General features: G+C 41.0%; 1 protein-coding gene and 1 long non-coding RNA gene across 6 annotated transcripts in view; one reads left to right on the top strand and one right to left on the bottom strand.

Moving 5' to 3' along the window:
* Positions 1–968: 968 nt before the first annotated feature.
* On the top strand, positions 969–5,133 carry LOC127002118 (uncharacterized). The gene is made up of 2 exons (XR_007755749.1): positions 969–3,155; positions 3,307–5,133. It is a non-coding gene; the product is annotated as an uncharacterized LOC127002118 (long non-coding RNA).
* A 1,691-nt stretch (positions 5,134–6,824) lies between these two features.
* The window catches only part of LOC127002117 (probable G-protein coupled receptor AH9.1), a 171,053-nt gene continuing 158,840 nt past the window's right edge, over positions 6,825–19,037 (bottom strand). For all 5 annotated transcript variants that reach the window (XM_050867704.1, XM_050867703.1, XM_050867699.1 and 2 more), the window contains exons 6-9: positions 15,948–16,068; positions 13,022–13,323; positions 11,190–11,743; positions 6,825–10,772 (exon numbers count right to left, since the gene is read on the bottom strand). In XM_050867704.1, the coding sequence (XP_050723661.1) occupies positions 10,414–10,772; positions 11,190–11,743; positions 13,022–13,323; positions 15,948–16,068 (1,336 nt within the window). In that variant the 3' untranslated portion in view covers positions 6,825–10,413. The remainder of the gene's footprint in view (positions 10,773–11,189; positions 11,744–13,021; positions 13,324–15,947; positions 16,069–19,037) is intronic.

Raw genomic sequence — 19,037 nt, 5'->3', positions numbered from 1 at the left:
CCCTTTTTTTCCCTTTCTTTTCCATCCTCTCTTCTCTCTCTCTTTAGCTCTCCCATCTTTTCAATTTGAAGGCAAAACATACTAAACTTTTTTTTTTAAGTGAGGAACAATTTCAAGCTCTCCCTTTCCACTTTTTTCCCTTTCTTTTCCATCCTCTCTCTCTCTCTCTCTCTCTCTCTCTCTCTCTCTCTCTCTCTCTCTCTCTCTCTCTCTCTCCCATCTTATCAATTTGAAGTTAACCGATGCTAAACTATTTTTTTTAAGTGAGGTGCGTAGTCAAGCTTTCCCTTTTCCCCTTTTTTCCCCGTTACCTCCCCTCCTTTTTCTTTCTGTTTCCCTCCCTCCCCCCCCTCTCTCTCTCTCCAATACATTTAACCTTAATTAGTGATTTCATAAGATGCCCATTCAAACTCATCCTTCTTCTTCCCTTTACCTGTTTCCACCTCTCTCTCTCTCTCTCTCTCTCTCTCTCTCTCTCTCTCTCTCTCTCTCTCTCTCTCTCTCTCTCTCTCTCTCTCCTCAAACATTACTTTAAATTAATCACAAATGGGTTATCTACTTTATTACTATCTTTTCTTCCCTTTTTTCTTTCTTTCCTTCCTTCTTTCTCTCCACTCTCAAACCCTAAATAAACACTCTCCCTTTGTTTCAATTTACCTTCCTTCCTTTCTTCTCTTTCTCCTTTCATAACACACCGAGTTTCACAAAAAATGAAAAAAATAAGTTCCTTTTTTTTTCTCTCTCCTCACACTCCAACACTCGGCATTTGGATAATTAATGACCATAAAAAAGCTGTTGAATTTTAACCCTGATGCCATAGAAAAATACAACAAAAAGAGTTTCCATTTTACACACAAAAATAAAGAGGGATTTTAATGTATTTTCGATGCTGTGAACGTAAAAAAAAAAAAAAAGAGAAAGAAATTAGAGGGGAGGAAAAATCAGAGTAAAACGAGATGCAATATTAAAGAAAAATATTTATTGTATAAGTACACAGCGCCACCGACGTATGGAAGAACACTGGATGGTGGCCGAGTGGAATGAGGAACAGACAGACGAACAGACAGGCACGACAGACAGCAGACAGCTCGCGATAATAGGCTGGAACAGAGCGTCGGAGGAGGCGGTTAAGGACTGTGGTGATCAATGCAGCTAAAAAGTTCACTGATCCGAAATCCCCAAGGCAGGGAATCCAGTAGTCTGAGCTCAGGCATAAAAGACATACTAATCTCCCCTCAAAACCGTCTGAATTTTTGAAGGCATTAATTCGTAATATCCCTAAATACAATCACCTGAATTTTTAAAGGCAGGGGTCTATAATCCTTAAAAAAACTTAATTCCTGAAGGCACGAAATCGATACTCAACCGAAACTCAATTTTGAATTTTTGAAAACCGGAAAATCTTAACCCATCCCCCCAAAAAAAATATTCTTAATTCTTGAAGGGCGAAAATTATGACTACATAAAAACAATTGCCCAAAATCTCAAGATCAGAAAGGTATTTACAAGTAAGTCTTTCGGGTTAATTGAGTTCTGCTGTATAATCCTTGATATGTATAAAAAAAATGCCATGTCGCCACAATATTATGCTGCATTTTTCACTTCCTCCACAAGAGTTGACTTTATATATTATTTAAGGAAAATGAGGAAACATACATTACAGGAAGAAAGACGAAGAGAAGAAAACAAGAACAGACACTGACTCAGTATTAAAAAAGTTGTATTTCTCACTTTCCTTCATATGTGATTATCATACAATATTTGAGGCGTGAAATAAAAATATACACATTAGACAAAAAAACAAACAGAAAGGAGAAGAGGTTAGCGTAACAAGCTGCTCCATTTCTCACCTCTACACGTGATGATAATACACTTACTGAAAAAGAGTATAAATGAAAATGAAAGTATGAGGCTCACACAACATTTTGCTGTTTTCCTCGCTTCCTCCACCATACGTGTTGCTTACATGTTATTTGGTCCGAAGATAAAGCAGAAAAACAGAGACTAGCACGATACTTTGCTGTATTTCTCGCCTTCTCAACACGTGATCACTATACATACATTTAAGAGCAAATAAACGAAACATCATTATACTGACCTCAAGAAAATATATAAAAATGAAGTATCTGTTACCCGCGATAGTTTCCTGTACTCGCTTCACGCGGCACACAGGTACATGTCACGTGCAGGTAAGGTAATTAATGCAAGGTAGAACCACCTGCTGAGGTTTCCCGCCCCCCCTCCCGGCCAGGCGGCGAGGGCCCGGCGCCGCGTGGGCCGAGGCTGGCGGGGGGGCGGGGGACCAACGTGACCTGACCTGACCTGACCTTAAGATGCACCAATGACCTGACCTTCAATACACTCCAGCACACACACACACACACACACACCATATCAAGGACCTGTACTATTTTATCTGTTAATTAACTGCGTAACACGTTTTCAAAGGTGTATGTATTGTCAAAGGTCAGATAATTACACACACACACACACACACACACACACACACACACACACACACACACACACACGGCATCACCCAGCCCCAAAAAACAAAAAAACAGGAAACAATTAATAAAGTGGCTCTCTTAAAAGTCAATATATAGTGTTCTTTATAATATATAGTATTGTCCACGGATTATTTATATCTTTATTTACAACATTTATATATACGAGAGTAAGTACAGAGACAAAAAGAGCTGGTTGTAATTCCTAAAGCCCATATCCTCAAACACACCGGGGCTTACACACCCACGTTAGGTAAGGCTTTCATAGAGGCTATTGTGGGTGTTTCCATGGGTAGTTTTATTAGCCTATCTTCCAAATATGTCGAGGCCAGTCTGGCGTATTCTCCCGCGGGTCCTTTCCTCCCCTCTGCTTTGCCACACAGTCCCAGCACCTACCTCTTCCTCGCATATGTAAGCTATAGGTAACATATGAGAAGAAAAAATAGGCGTTGGGACTGTGTGGCAGAGCAGAGGAGAGAAATGGACCCGCGGGAGCCAACGCTATTGTGATGGTTTGACAAGATTTCTGTACCGTGGATGTGAAAAAAATCTCACTGGAACACGACTAATCTATTTTCTGGGCTTTAGAAATAGTTGTTAGAGTCAAAAGCGTCCCGTAGAAGCTGTTGTGGGTGTTTCCATGGGTAGGTTGATGAGCCTAGTGATAGTTTGACGAGGGTTCTGTACCGTGAATGTGAAAAAACTCATTGGAACACGAATAATCTATTTTCTGGGCTTTGGAAATAGTTGTGAGTCAAAAGCGTCCCGTAGAAGCTGTTGAGGGTGTTTCCATGGGTAGGTTGATGAGACTAGTGATAGTTTGACGAGGCTTCTGTACCGTGGATGTGAAAAACTCTCATTGGAACACGACTAATCTATTTTCTGGGCTTTGGAAATAGTTGTGAGTCAAAAGCGTCCCGTAGAAGCTGTTGAGGGTGTTTCCATGGGTAGTTTGATGAGCCTAGTGATAGTTTGACGGGCTTCTGCACCGTGAATGTGAAAAACTCTCATTGGAACACGACTAATCTCCTTCGTGGCCTTTGGAAATAGTTGTGAGAGTCAAAAGCGTCACGTAGAGGCTGTTGTGGGTGTTTCCATAGGTAGTTTTATGAGCCTAGTGATAGTTGGACGAGGCTTCTGTACCGAGGATGTGAAAAACTCTCATTGGAACACGACTAATCTATTTTGTGGCTTTTGGAAATAGTGGTGAGAGTCGAGTGTCTGAGAACATGGGCCTTGGTATTTCTTCTCCCTTATATTAACATGCTAAGAGTGAGCACCTTTTTGAATGTTCTTTAGCTTACATTACATTAACCCGTCAGTCAGCTATCCAAGACATATCATTTCTCTCCTTTTTATATGCATTCCTCTATCCATTCTATTCTATTTCCCGTCGTTCTATTCATCCATCTATTAGGTTATCTATTTACCCGTCTATTTGGTCTCCTATTCACCTTCCTGTCCACCGATCTATCTACTTTTCATTGTACTATCCATTTTTTTTTATCTATCGTTATCTTTCTTGCTTTTTATTTCCTTATCTCTCCATCCTTTTATCCACCAGTCCATTTTCCACCCTCCTATCAATTTTATCTATCCACCTTCCTATCCACCGATCTATCTACGTTTCATCATCCTATCCATTTTTTGATTCATCATTTCTACTTCTTTCTTGCTTTTTATTTCCTTATCTCTCCGTCCTTTTATCCACCAATCCATTTGCCACTCTCCTATCCATTTTATCTATCCACCTTCCTATCCACCGATCTATCTACTTTTCATTGTCCTATCCACTTTTATCCATCGTTTCTACTTATCTTTCTTTTTTATTTCCTTATCTCTCCGTCCTTTTATCCACCAATCCATTTGCCACTCTCCTATCCATTTTATCTATCCACCTTCCTATCCACCGATCTATCTACATTTCATTGTCCTATCCATTTTTTATTCATCGTTTCTATCTATCTTTCTTGCTTTTTATTTCCTTAACTTTCCATCCTTTTATCCATCAATCGATTATCCACTTTCATATCAATTTTATCTATCAGTTTACCCATCTTCATTATTCTGTTTTTATATTTATCCATCTCTATCTATCAATGTTCTAGTAATTTTCTCTCCGCTTGGATCGTTAACTCATTAGAAGATAAATAATAAAAAAAAAACGCATCAATACAAATCAATACAAAAAAAAAAAGAACCAGAAGAAGAGATAAAGAAAAGAGGAAGAAGAAGCGTACTCAGTTCATCTCCATCTCAAAGGGATAAGAAGCGAAGGGATGCTGGGATATTATGACGCCAGATCACACCGAGACGTCGACGGCAGCTTCCCCGATCACACACCTGCCGCTCACAAAAGGTAGGTTCTCGGGGCAACAAAGGAAGAGAAGGGAGGAACGTAAAAGATGAAGGGAAGGAGAGGCAAAAGGAGGAAGAAGGTTTGATTTGTACCCTTCGTTTCCACGTGCCTATCTTTCTTTCCCTCTTTTGTTTTCTTTTGTTATCTCTTTCTGTTTTCTTTTTCTTCCTTGTCTTCCTCTACTTTCTTTTTCTCTGTTGGATGTTCTCTCTCTCTCTCTCTCTCTCTCTCTCTCTCTCTCTCTCTCTCTCTCTCTCTCTCTCTCTCTCTCTCTTATCTCTTTATTCGTTTTCTTCTGATTTCTTCTTCTCTGTCTCTTTTTCGTTTTCTTCTATTATATCTTCTTATGTTTCATCTTTCTTTTCCTTTCTCGTTTTCCTGCATCTTCCTTCTTTTCTCTTTCGCTTTATCTCCTTCCCATCTTTATTTTCTTCTATTATCTCTTTCTATGCCTCATCTTTTCCTTCTTTGTTATCCTCTGCTTTATTTTTTTTATGTCGCTTCTTCTCTACTTTCCTCTGTCTCTACTTCGTTTTCTCTTTAGCATCTCCTCTTTTTCTTCTTTGTTTTGTTCCCCTTCCTCTTTCATTGTCGTTTAACTTTTTTCTTTCTTCGTTTATTCTCCTTTTCTCTCACTGTTTCATCTTCTTTCCCTCCGTCTTTCCTCCCTTCTTTGCCTGCCATTCAAACACGTAGGAACGCAGGTGAGGGACGGAGGGAGGGAAGGATCCATAGAGAGGGTACGAAGAGATTAGGATCCTTTCGTTTCCTATTTGAGTTTCATTTAAAGCGAATTCTATCAAAATCATAAGAGACATATCACACCCGTTTTTTATTTGAGTTTCCACCGTCTAAAACGAATTCGATCTAAAGATATTCTATGGCAATCTCTTATATAAGGGATGGAGGGCGAAGGGAGGGGAAGGGAAGATGGTTGGTAGAGGGAGGGAACTTTGAGATACGATCCTTTCTTTCTTTCCTTTATATTCTTCAACTTTTACTCCAATTCTGTTTCTTTGATTCTTTTTTTTCTCTATATACTTCAATCAATAATCCAATTCCTCTTTTTTGGTCCCTTTTTCTTCATTTTCTTCAACATATACTAGTCCAGTTGTTCTTATTTAGTCTTTCATTTTTTTCTCTTCTATATTCTTCATTAAAAAGCCCCATTCATTTCCATTGGTCCTTGTTAGTCCTCAGTATTCTTTAACTTATCTCAATTCATCAACTCAAATTCTTCTTCCTCGGTCGATTCGTTTCTCCTTCCTATTCTTCAACTACAATCCAGTTCTTCTTTGGTTCCTTTTTTTTCCTTCCTATTTTTCAACCTATAGTCCAATCCTTCTGCTTTGGTTCATTTTTTCTTCCCTATTCTTCAACTTATGCTCCAATTCTTCTTCTTTCGTCTTTTCCCTTTAAGATTCGCCACATTGGATCATCAGTTTTCATTTCGTCTGTAACTTCCTCTATCACTCTAACCACCTGCATGCTTCCCCTCACTACATCGATAAACCTTCATGACTTTACTCTTTTCCTTTTACCAGGCAGTTCGTTTCCATCCTCTGTCTTCCTCATCTTACCCCGTCAAGCCAACTACCTACATGTTTTCCTCCCCTCAGTACATTTCTAAACCTCCATGACGTAACTCTTTTCCTCAAGTCAGACAGCTCCACCTTCAGAATCCTTCTCCTGACACACCCGGCATCTTCCCTCCTCCGTATAAGTCTAATCAGTCTCCAACATCCTTCTTCCTAAATACCCAGCGTCTCTCCTCCGCACATTCCCTAACCATCTAAATCTCGGCTCCCTCATTAGTCTCCGACCCTTCTAATCTTGGCTGTCTCAATAATATACGATCTGAAGTGAAACCAATCAGACTGTTCCTCAGCTGTTCCTTCCTCGCAAAACCCAGGGCACAAGAGTTTACTTTCAATATCTGTTTCTCTTTTTCTATTTTGTTTTCTTCTTTTATCTGTTTATATGTCTCATCTTTTCCTTTCCTCGTTTTCCTCTACTTTCTTTTCCTCTGTCACGTCTCGTTTTCTTCTTCCTTTCCTTAATTATCTCTTTTTATCTCGTCTTCTTTTCCTTCGTTTTCCTTTTCTTTCTTTTTCTCTGTCACGTCTCGTTTTCTTCTTCCTTTCCTCAATTATCTCTTTTTATCTCGTCTTCTTTTCCTTCATTTTCCTCTACTTTATTTTTGTCTGTCACTTCTCGTTTTCTTCTTCCTTTCCTCTATCATCTCTTTTCATCTCGTCTTCTTTTCCTTCGTTTTCCTTTACTTTCTTTTTCTCTCCTCTTACTCTTACACTAAACAGATTAACACACATACGTACACAACCTTAGCTAGTGATATTTACGTAGAAAAATATATATACACGCTTTTTATATATGTAGTCTCTTCATGCAACACTTAAACGTGCTCTCCTATACTCTCTCTTTTCCCTTAAACCTGTACTTAAACCTATAAAACATAACACAGAATAACATCGACATCGTGTAATATATCGTGCTAGACGCCGAACACCTGCCAACTGAGAATCACCGTTTAGTTACTCCGCCGATAAGTGAGTATTCCATAAACTGACAACACCTGCCAAGCGACGCGTAACACCTTGACAAACACCTGCAACACCTTGACAAACGGATGCACGAAAAGGTGAGGGCACAGGTAGGGTGGAGCACACCTGACTGATGGCCCAGGTGAGGGGACTTAAGCCTCACCTGGAGCAGTGGACAAGTGAACAAGGGAAAGGACTAGAAGCCATGGCGTGACGGATTGATACAGGTAACATATTTTTCACGACCTTCTATGCCACGATGGGAAAGGGTAAAGAGGATTGGGGGATGAGGAGAAGTGATGGGGAGGATGGGAACAAGAAAAAATGATAAATGGACACAAAACACAAAAGATTTCCACTGCCATGATGGGAAAAGATAAAGAGGAAGGGGTGAAGGGCAAGAATAAATGAAGGGGAAGAAGGGAACAATAAAAGGAAATGATAAATGGACACAAACACAATAGATTTTCACGGCCATAAGAGGAAGAGGTAATAAAGGGGATGAATGGGTATAGAGAGGGAGATGTAGGGAAGACAGGGGTAAAAGTGAGGAAGGGAAGAGGGAGAGGGAATAAAAATGGACACAAACACAACAGATTTTCAATGCCATAAGAGGATGAGGTAATAAAGCGATTGAAGGGGTAAAGAGAGGGAGATGTAGGGAAGACAGGGGTAAAAATGAGGAAGGGAGGAGGGAGAGGGAATAAAAATAGACACAAAAACAATAGATTTCCAAAGCACTCAGATATTTCAAGTCCTTTTATGGTGGAGATGAAAAGGAGGGGTGAACGGCAGGAAGGAGTGAAGGGGAGGAAGGCAACACTGAAAGATAATGATGAATGGATATAAACACAATAGATTACTAATGCACTGTCATATTTCACGTCTTTTCATGATGAAGAGCGAGGGATGAAGGGGAGAAAGAAGGGATAACGAAGGGACAGAGAACGGGAGGAACAGATAGGGAAAGCTGTGTGTGATGAGGTAGAAGATGGAATTGGATACCCCGTTTTCTCTTACGTTTTCATTTGGTAACAAAGGGCGAATGAAGGGAAGAAAGGAGAAGCGATAATGAAGAGATATGGAGAGGGGGAAATAGACGGGTCAAACTGAATGTGATGAGTTAGAAGATGGAATTGGATACCCCGTTTTCTCTTACGTTTTCATTTGGTAAGGAAGGGCGAATGAAGGGAAGAAATGAGAAGCGAGAATGAGGAGACAAGAAGGGGAATTTGATGGGCCAAACTGAATGTGATAAGGGATTGGATGAGACTACATATCACATTTTCTCTTACGTTTTCATTTAGTAACGAAGGGCAAAATGAAGGGAAGAAAAGAGAAGCGATGATGAGGAGACAAGAGAGGGAGGGAGGGCAGGGAAAAATATGTGTGATAAGGGACTGAATGGGATAACATATCAGATTTTCTCTTATGTTTTTATTTAGTAACGAAGGACAAACGCAGGAAAGAAAGGAGAGGCGATAATGAGGAGACAAGTAGAGGGAGGGAAGGAGTAGCAAAATTTGTGTGATAAGGGATTGAATGGGACAACGCAGCACATTTCACAGCTTTCATTCGTTAAAGTGAAAGGATTGAGGGAGAGGGAGATAGGGGAGTGGGGACCGGGAGGCGACCGTGAGAGAGATGAATGGGCGAGGGAATTGAAAAAGGGGTTGGATGGGGGACTATACAAAACGCTTTCCATTGGGTTTTCGTTGACTGGCTGTGGCTTTGGGCTATTTACATTGACGGCAACACAACAAGCAGAACTGGACTCACCGTGATATGAACGCAAAATCCAGATCGACAGTACAAGCAGCCAGAAATCCGTTACCTCATAGTTTTGTCACACACGGAAATTGAGTCCCAAATGCTCGTGGAATGTTTCGCTGTGTTGAACATTTAGCGCCTGTCTGGGCTGAGGCTTAGGTGTGGGGGACCTGAGGGAAAGGGAGGAGTGTAGGAAGTGAAGGTGTAGCTCGAGAACCAAACTTACTGGGTCCTCTTTACCTTCCCTGTTTCAGTCTGTAGAGGAGAGTGTAAGTACAGGAGTGCAAGTGGAAAGTCGAGTTTGCAACAGTGACATCATTCTGAGTACTGATATCCTCCTGCCCTTTCTTTAGACTCTCCATGGCGAGCGTGAGTTTCAAGTTCATTTACTCGATCACTGAAAGCCTCTTCTAAACCAGTCTTAGAGGTGGGAGGAACGTCTTGAAACAGTCAGCAAAGATTAGTTGCACTGCACTTTGGTTTGATCCATATGCACATCATTTTGGTCTGTTCAGGGTGAGAGTCAGTGGAAAGTGCGTAACGTGATCCAAAATGCTCACCCCTAAAAATGTTAATTTGCAAGGGTGCTTAAAGTGTAAGTAATCTGGCTCTAGGGCGGGAAAAGTAAGGGGATGTAAGAACATGAGAAATATTTGATATGTACCTTCCTTTTCTGCTATTTTTTTCTTGCCCTTCACAAGGCACCCGTTATTCACAAAGGTAGGCCGGTACTACAGGTGAAGAACCAACAAAGGTACACCGTACCTGTCGATCGATTCCTCAAGGGCTTACCGCAGCCTGTTCATAATTAGGGCTGAAGGGAAGTGCCGTTACTCCCTCCCTCAAGCCTTACCTTAAGACTATTTGTAAGGTGAGACACTGACATTTAATATATTATGCACTGGCCGCACCATACTTGTTACTCGACCCCACAAGGCCTTTCGTAAGTATACCCAAGGAAAGGGTGTGTAAAAAGCGTCGTTACTCAATCCTTCAAGTTCAACACTGAGGAGACAACACCATCTGACAACGAACAGCTCTCCTAAATCACATGCATTGATGCCGAGAGTCTGCGAGCACACTTTATAACTTCTTATTCAGTGAAGTCGTCACTATAGGAGGAGACCGTGAGGCTGGCCAATACACTGGTGGCAGCGGTGGGATTGTCATCATCCACTACAACTAAGACAAGGGTGAAAAGTGAAGTCCCAAATTATCATAGATTAGTGGCACCGTACTTGCTACTCGATCCCTCAAGGCCTTCCCGTAGCCGCTCCACCGTGCGTCGGATGAGTGCCGTGAAGGCGTTGCGGATGTCCTTGCTGAAGAGGAAGTAAAGAATGAAGTTGAGGCCGAAATTGAGGAACTCCAGATTGTTGGCGATGGCGCGGAAGATCTGGAAGTTGAGGTCCTTTCTCTTGTCGTCGCTGAAGGTGAGGGAGAGGATGGCGGCGGGAATGTTGGTGATGAAGAAGGCGACGATGATGGAGATGAGGAGCAGCACCAAGCGTCGCTCCATGTCGTGGCGTCGCTCACTCATCCCTTGGCGTGGAGGGGGGGCTGGGGGCGGCGGCGCTGGGGGGAGAGAGAGGGTGGGGGTAAGGGGGGGAGGTGCTGGGGAAAAGAAATATAGTCACTCAAAATACTGAGATGAAGAATGTGGTGAAGCGAGAAACATGAGACAGGTGAGAAAAAAATATTCGCAGGATAATTGAAAAAATAAGAATGAATAAGAATGACAAAAAATAATATTAATAATGGGGAGGTGGGGCGCAGGATCCAAGTTTGAAAGAAAAAAATCGCGTTGAGAATAAAATATAATGGTAAAAAATAAGAAAAGTCACAACGTTACTTGAACTGATTTTAACGACACCAATTCAGATATGAGTTAGCAGGAAAAAAAATGAATATATTGTCTTATAACTAGAGATAGTGACGGATATGATTAACGACTAGGAAAAATAGATGAAACAAAGACAAACACAAACTCACTTGCTACATTGATGGTGGAGAGCATGATGGCCTCCTTTTCCTTCTCTTCTTTGCCTCTCGTCGCGCACGGAGCCGAGGAATTCCTGCAGCCGTTGATCTCCTCCCCGGCAAACACGGGCCTGTAGCCATTCACTACGGGGGAGGTAACGTCTTCTGGCAGTGGGCACTTTCCACCAACCACATGTCCGTTGTTGTTGAGGGTCGGGGAGTCCACCTTCGGAACCTCCTTTTCCACTACAAATCCATCGCTATAAGAGACGGTGTTGATGCCTGTTACATTGGTGGCAGCGGTGGGATTGCCGTCCGTGAGTGGATCCGATGCGCCAGCAGGGGAGGTTGAGCCTGCTTGCTCTGGTTCCTTCTCCGCCTGGCCGTTAGTGGGAGAGGGATTAACTACAGTGGAGTTGACGTTTCCCTCGAAGTAAGACTGTGAGGGGATGGCCGATACCTCGCAGCTCATGCCTTGGGACAGCAGAAGGCGACGTCTGCTGATGCGTTTGAATTCGATGATGATCCACGTGTTGAGGACCCCGAGCATCACGGCCGGTGCGAATCTGTAACGGGTCCTTGCTTGTAGGGGTGACCAGGGCATGGGGGAGGTGTTGAGCGTGCGTGCGTGTGACCTCAAACAATTGCCACAAAGCCGTGCCATGCTGAAGAAGGTTGAGCGTCTTCTGGTAACTATACACAACACCCAAGCAATACAGGAGTCCCAGTAATAAGACTTTGGAAGGGATGAGCATGCGTGTGTGCAACAGAATGCAGACACGCCATGTCATGATAAAGGAGTTTGTGTGTCTTCTAGTAAACACACAACACTCCAGGCATCAAAGAGTTCCAGTAATAAGACCAGCGAGGTATTCAGCGTGCGTGCATGTGACCGTAATTCGCCACTAAGCCATGCAATGCTGAGAAAACTCGAGTGTTTTCTGCTCGAGTCAAGAGTTAGTGTGTCTTCTAGCTCGGATACACAAGACGGAGAAGAAGGGTAACCAATATTTCTAGTTATATAAATTTGACTTCAAGCATTCAGCAGCAGCAGGACTGGTCATTCAGCGCAGCGGTAAAATTTGACATCCAGCTCTAGAGGGTGGAAAAGAGACATGAAGGGACGCACCGTGCACTAATCAAAGGCTGACAGCTTAATTAGTGATTCCATGCGTAGGCACTGACAGAACAGCTCTACATGCAATAATCATCCTTGTTAACCAAAATGATGAACTTAAACTATTTATAAAAAGTTTCCATGAAGCGTGTCGTGTTTTGAAAGCACAAAAAAAAATTACAAGAAGCAAGACTGCAAACATGCGCTGATGAACACGAAACACGAAAACCACAAAAAAAGAGAAAATAGACTTTGCACACGTATGAAAGAAAAAAAAAAGATTATTTGTTGGAGTTGAAATGACACGAAGAAAAACAAAAAAGAAGCAAAAAAATTAAGGGAGGAAAGTTAGAATTGACGAAACACGAAAGCCTTAAAAGAGAAAAAAGAGAAATCGCGAGAAAAAGAAAACTGTTCGAGACAAAGCGGTTCAAGGAAATGCAAGAGAGAGAGAGAGAAAAAAAAAAACGAGAAAAAAATGTAAGTGTGTGAAAAAGTATAATCATCGGATATGAAAGAACATTTACATGCAACTAGGAGGCGCTGAACACCACTTGAACACGAGCAAATGCAAAGGAATATAAAAGCTTCAAAAAACACGACACCAACACCATTAAACGAGGCCTAAAAAGCGCCAAAAAAAAAAAGCGAATCAAAAAGCACTGAATACGAAGGGCCAGTACACAAACATGCCAGACGGTAAACACTAACCAAAAACAACACTCACCTGACGCAGATCTCCAGCAGGTACTCATACACGACGAACCAGCGCGTCGACACCACATGCAGGTTCTCCTCAATCACAAATCTATCGGGGGAGACGCCAGAGGGCACCACCATCTTGTAGAACGCCATGGGAATGTAGATGATGAAGGCGATGACGAAGGAGAGCGCGATCCTGACGGAGGCGACGTAGTGGCTGTGCAGGTTCCGGTACTTGCGCGGGTAACAGACGGCGACGAAGCGATCAATGCTGAGACCCACGACGATGTAGACACTGGAGGCGATGAGCGCGTTGCCGACGGGGACCTGAAGAAGGGACGATGCGTAGGAGTGAGATAGGAGGAGTGATTTTGTGTAGTAGACTGATGTAGGTGAATTGACGATATGTAGGAGAATAATGTATGAGAAATGACGATATATAGTGGCGATTGTATTTGTTTTTATACCAGAGAATGCAGTTAAGGGAAAAAATAAAGCAAATACTGAAAAAAATACAGAACTGACATCCTCTTTTCATTCTCTCAGACACCCCTTCATTTTTAGTTCCTCTCCTCACTCACTTTTCGTTTTCTCTCAACTCTTCTTTTCTCTCCTTAACCCATGCCATTTTATATTTTTTTTTAGATCAGAATTCAGTTTTATCAGAAGAGGCAGACACGTAAAAAAAAAACTGTAAAAGCCTGCATAACTACCATCCACTTATCTTTATTTCTCCTAACGCCTCTATTTTTCAGTTCCTTCCTTCACCGGCTTCCCTTCCTCCCCTCCTCTCCTCTGTCCATGCCCTAACCTTTTCACCCAAACCCTTGCTAATCAATTTACGGTTCAAAGACCTCTCTATCTTTTTTTTTCAGACTCATTCTTCGCTCGCTTTCCTTATTTCTTTTCCTCTCCTCCGTCCATAACTTTACCGTTTCATTCAACCCCTTGCTGATCAATTTGAAGTTCAAAGACCTCTCCATCTTTCCCTCGCGCTTTTCCCATTCTTTCTCGACTAATTTTTTTTAACCATCACTCACCATTTTTTCACTGAGACATCTTTCCATCTCGATCCATTTCACGGCTATCTTAATTCATTTACATAAGCACGTCAGACCCAGTACCAACACTTAAGTAATCTAATGCGCTTCATCTTAATCTTTTCATATAACTTAATCAATTTAAACTTAATTTACTACTTAATCTAAAGCTATCTACTTATGATCTATTTGCATTAACACTTCAGTATACCAGTATCAGAACTAACTAATGTAACGTGCTTTCTTCTTTAATACAAACCTTCACACACACACACACACACACACACACACACACACACACACACACATACATCACTAAGTCTATACCCAAAAAATGCTTTTATTTTCCCCTATTTCTCGTTCCCTTTTCCTCCCATTCTATAGCTGTTATCTCTCCCGTCCATCTCTTCCCTCTATCGCTTATATTTCCTTCATTCCCTCCCCTTCTACATTCCTTCCCTTCCTTCCTTCCTTCACACACACACACACACACACACACACACACACACACACACACACACACACACACAGCCCTTTCCTCTCGTCTATAAATATTAATCTTCCCGCCACGCTTCTGAACGCCTCGCCTTTTGAGAGCAGATAATTCACATCCCGTTTTCTTTTCGTTATTTTCTTTTTACTCGGCTTTAAGTATTTTTAACGCTGACTTGTATATTTTTGAGTGGGTTCTGGTTTTGTTGTTACTGTAGACTCTCTCTCTCTCTCTCTCTCTCACCTTAACCCTGATCTATCTTAATATCTCGTTTTTGCTAACTGAAGCCATGAGACTTTCTCCCTCTTCACCAGAAACACACACACACACACACACACACACACACACACACACACACACACACACACACACACACACACACACGTAGACAGACACACACACACACATAACTACAAAAGAAACCAATCACTACGTTACGCAACCAACACCTCGAACAATAACACCACCAGTACCACCACTACCACCACCACCAGTACCACCACCACCACCACCACCATCACCACCACCTATGCTCGTATGCTAGGGAATCGAAGGTCACACCGTTATAGACAAACAATAGGGACACAATTAAGGATTCTGTTTGTGCCGTGTTTATAGAAAAGAGTGTGTGGGTGAGGTTGTTTGCGTCATTTCTGTTGTCTGTTCATTGACCTCTCTTTGTCCGCTTCTGTGTCTGTTTTTTTCTGTCTGTCTCTATCTATGTTTTTCCTCAATTTCTTTCTGTAATATTTCCTTTATTTTTTTTCTTTCTCTTCTTTCTTCTTTGTAGCTTTATCTCTCTCATATAATTTCTTCTTCTTTTCTCTTCTCTTTTTTTCTCCATTTGCTTCACACAACTTTTTTTATAATATTTCCTCTCTTTCTGTAACATGTCCTTTATTTTTTTTATTTCTCTTCTTTCTTCTTCATGTCTTTGTCCTTCTCATATAATTTCTTCTTTTTTTCTCTTCTCTTTTTTCTCCATTTGCTTCACACAACTTTCTTTATAATATTTCCTCTCTTTCTGTAACATGTCCTTTATTTTTTTTCTTTCTCTTCTTTCTTCTTCATATCTTTATCCTTCTCATATAGTTTCTTCTTCTCTTCCCTTCTCTTTTTCTCCATTTGCTTCACACAACTTTCTTTCCTTATAATTTTGTCTACCTCCAGTCCACATCAATATCCTCTTCCTCCTTCTACTACTACTTATATTTTCCTTTCCTTTTCTTTTCCCACTTACCTTTCATATCCTTTCCTTCCACCTATCTTTTTCCCTTTCCTTTCCTTTCCCTTCTTTTTTACCCTTCTCTACCCTTCATCCTCTCCTTTCCTCCCCTCTATCACCTTCTATAACACTCCCCCTCCCTCATCCTTACCCAGCGTCTCCTTACCAATTACCGGGCTCTCCCAAGGCTTACCTCTATGTGTGCGAAGTACAGGGCGGCCGCATAAGGGACCGGCGTGGCGTGGGAGTGTAGCGTGAAGGGGAGAAGCACCACACACACCAGGAGATTCGCCACGGCCAGCCACATAAGGTACCTGGGTGAAGAGAGATATAGGGTAAGGTTATAACAGTTTGTCCCATATCCTAATGCACGAGTTGGCAGGTTATTAATCTCTCAGGACCAAACAGAGTAATTGGGTATGCACGACAAGTCACATCAGGCACATAGGTTAGGGAAAAAAATACAAGAAAGGGTTAAATAATATGTCCGTCATTTCAATGCAAGAGTTGGCAGGTTCTTCTATTCTCTCTCTCCCACTTAAAGAGTTCATTGAAATGCCTAGGTTAAAAATGATAAGAGAAAAGGTTATGTTGTTTGTCCCATACCATGATGCAAGAGTTAATATGCTCTGTAGCCTTTCAGCACCAGAAAAGAATAACATGGGGTACGAATATAAAGAAAATATGATAAAAGAAACCACTGTCTATTGTTTTATTGTAAGAGTTGGCTGGTTTCCTAAATAATTCTCTCACAAAAGGGGTAAGATAATACCAGTTCAAAGCTTAGAGAATGCTTATGATTCCATGTTGTATTTTCTCTTGCTTCTCCTCCTCCTCTCCTGCCCATGTTTCCACGTTGGCCTCGCTCGCCTCAGGAACCCTTGAACACCTGGTCAGGGAGAGCCTTTGTTTGCAAGCCTCACTTCGTCAACAGCCGGTGAGAGGAGATTTTTTTCCTTACCGTCTTCTCCTCGTATTTTTCTTTCCTCCACGTCTGTCAACATTTTCTGGCAGATCCGTCCTTCTTTTCCTCTCCTCTTTTCTCCTCCTCCTTTTTCTAGATCTGTTTTCTTTTATTCTTCATTTATCATTATATTCTTTGACATCTTTCCTTCTTTTTCCTCCTCTCCTCCTTCCTCTCTTTCTTTCTTATCTTCATTTTACTCCTGTTATTCTTTCGTTTGTCACAATTTGATTTTACGTCTTTCTCTTTTTATCTTCTCTTCCTCCTCCTTATTCTTTTATTTCTCCATTTCTGTCATAATATTTCTTTCCACCTTTCTCTTCTCCCTTCTATTTCTCCTTCTCCTTCTCCTCCTCCTCCTCCTCCTCCTTCTCCTTTTATTCTTCAACTTCTTTCTTATCCCTTCCTCTCCCTTCTTTTTCCTTCTCCTCCTCCTCCTCCTCCTTTTATTTCCCAACTTCTGCCATGTTCTTTCCCTTCCCTTCTTTTTCCTTCTTCTCCTCCTCCTCCTCCTCCTTTGCTTCTTTCATTTCTGCCACCTTTTTGTGCACGCTCCCTCTTCTTCCTCCTCTTTTTTTCCTCTATTTTTGTCCTTCTTTTCTTTCTCCCTCGAGTTTCTTATCTAACTTCTTGTCTTAACTTCTCTCGCCCTTTTCTTTACTTTCTTCTTTTCTCATTCGGTTTTTTTTCTTCTTCTCTTTCTCCTCCTCCTCTTTTCTAGTTCTCTCCATTTTCTTTTAGTCAAGACATGACGATTCTATTCCCTTTTATTAGGTTATTTCATTATCTTTCTTCTCCTCTTTCATCCTTCTCCTCCTCCTCCTTATTCTGTTTTCCTCCCTTCTCCTCCTCCTCCTTCTCCTCCTTATTCATTACCTTTGCTCTTTTAGTCTTATTTTTTATCTTTTTCTCAACTGGGTTTTTTTCATTTTTTTTCATTGAGTCTTTCCTCATTCCCAGTTTTTTCCTCCTCCTTCTTCTTTTGTTTCTACTGCTTCCTTATGGCTCTTATTTCCTCCTTCTCTTCCTCCTGTAACCCTTTTTTTCATTTCTTTCGGCAGTTTCTTCTTCCTCCTTCTCCTTCTCCTCCTCTTCTAACTTTTGACATTTTTTTTTCTCCATTTCTTTCCTTCGTCAGTTGGTTCTTCTTACGCCTCCTCCTCCTCCTCCTTCTCCTTCACTTCTCACCTTTCCCCAGCTTTTATTATTTTCCCTTTCTTTCGTTCCTCCGTTTCTTCTTCCACCACCACCACCACCTCCTCCTCCTCCTCCTCCTCCTATTCTCGTCTTTCCCCAACTTCTCCAAACATTTTTCTTTCCATTTCTTTGCCTCCTCGGATTTCGTAGCACCAAGGAATCGTCTTTTTCTAGTTTATTGCTTAATTTATCATATTTTCGCTGTGCTTCTCTTTCAGGTTCTTTCCCGGCGACTCACGACATCACAGCTAAGGAGAAGCGACATATCATTCGAGCGTCTATATTTTAGTGTGTCAGATCTTCTTCGCTTGTCTTCTTTTACTTTTTATTACTTTTCTTCTTCTTATTTTTGTTCCTTCATTTTTTTATACTTTTTTCTTAATTTTCTTCTCATTTCTTTTATTCTTTGTGTTATCTTTCTTATTACTTCGTTCTTACATTCCTCCGGTTTTTGTCTTCTTTTCCTCAGTTTTCATGATTTTCTTCTTATTACCTTCCTTCGTTTCCTGTTTTCTTTTCACTGTTTTTTTCTTATTTCCTTCTTTTTCTCAGTTTTCTTTTTATTGTTTTCTTCTTATTTCCTTCCTTTGCTTCCTGTCTTCTTTTTCTCAGTTTTCTTTTCATTATTTTCTTCTTGTTTTCTTCCTTCGCTTCTTGTCTTCTTTTTCTGTTTTCTTTTCATTATTTTCTTCTTATTTCCTTCCTTCGCTTCTTGTCTTCTTTTACTCAGTTTTCTTTTCATTATTTTCTTCTTGTTTCCTTCCTTCGCTTCTTGTCTTCTTTTACTCAGTTTTCTTTTCAATATTTTCTTCTTGTTTCCTTCCTTCGCTTCCTGTCTTCTTTTCCTCAGTTTTATTTCATTGTTTTCTTCTTATTTCCTTCCTTCACTTCCTGTCTTCTTTTTCGCAGGTTTATCTTCATTATTTTCTGATTTTCTTCCTTCGCTTCCTGTCTTCGTAATCACAGTATTCTTTTCATAATTTTCTTCTTATTTTCTTCGTTCGTTTCCTGTATTTTTTTGTTTTCTTTTTTATTAATTTCATCTCTTTTCTTCCTTCACTTCCTGTCTTCTTTCTCTCGGTTTACTTTTTTTTTATTATTTTCTTCTTATTATTATTATTG

The sequence above is a fragment of the Eriocheir sinensis genome, chromosome 22 (assembly GCF_024679095.1).
Source record: "Eriocheir sinensis breed Jianghai 21 chromosome 22, ASM2467909v1, whole genome shotgun sequence".
In the NCBI taxonomy this organism is placed as follows: domain Eukaryota; kingdom Metazoa; phylum Arthropoda; class Malacostraca; order Decapoda; family Varunidae; genus Eriocheir; species Eriocheir sinensis.
This window is presented reverse-complemented; position numbering and strand designations above follow the sequence as displayed.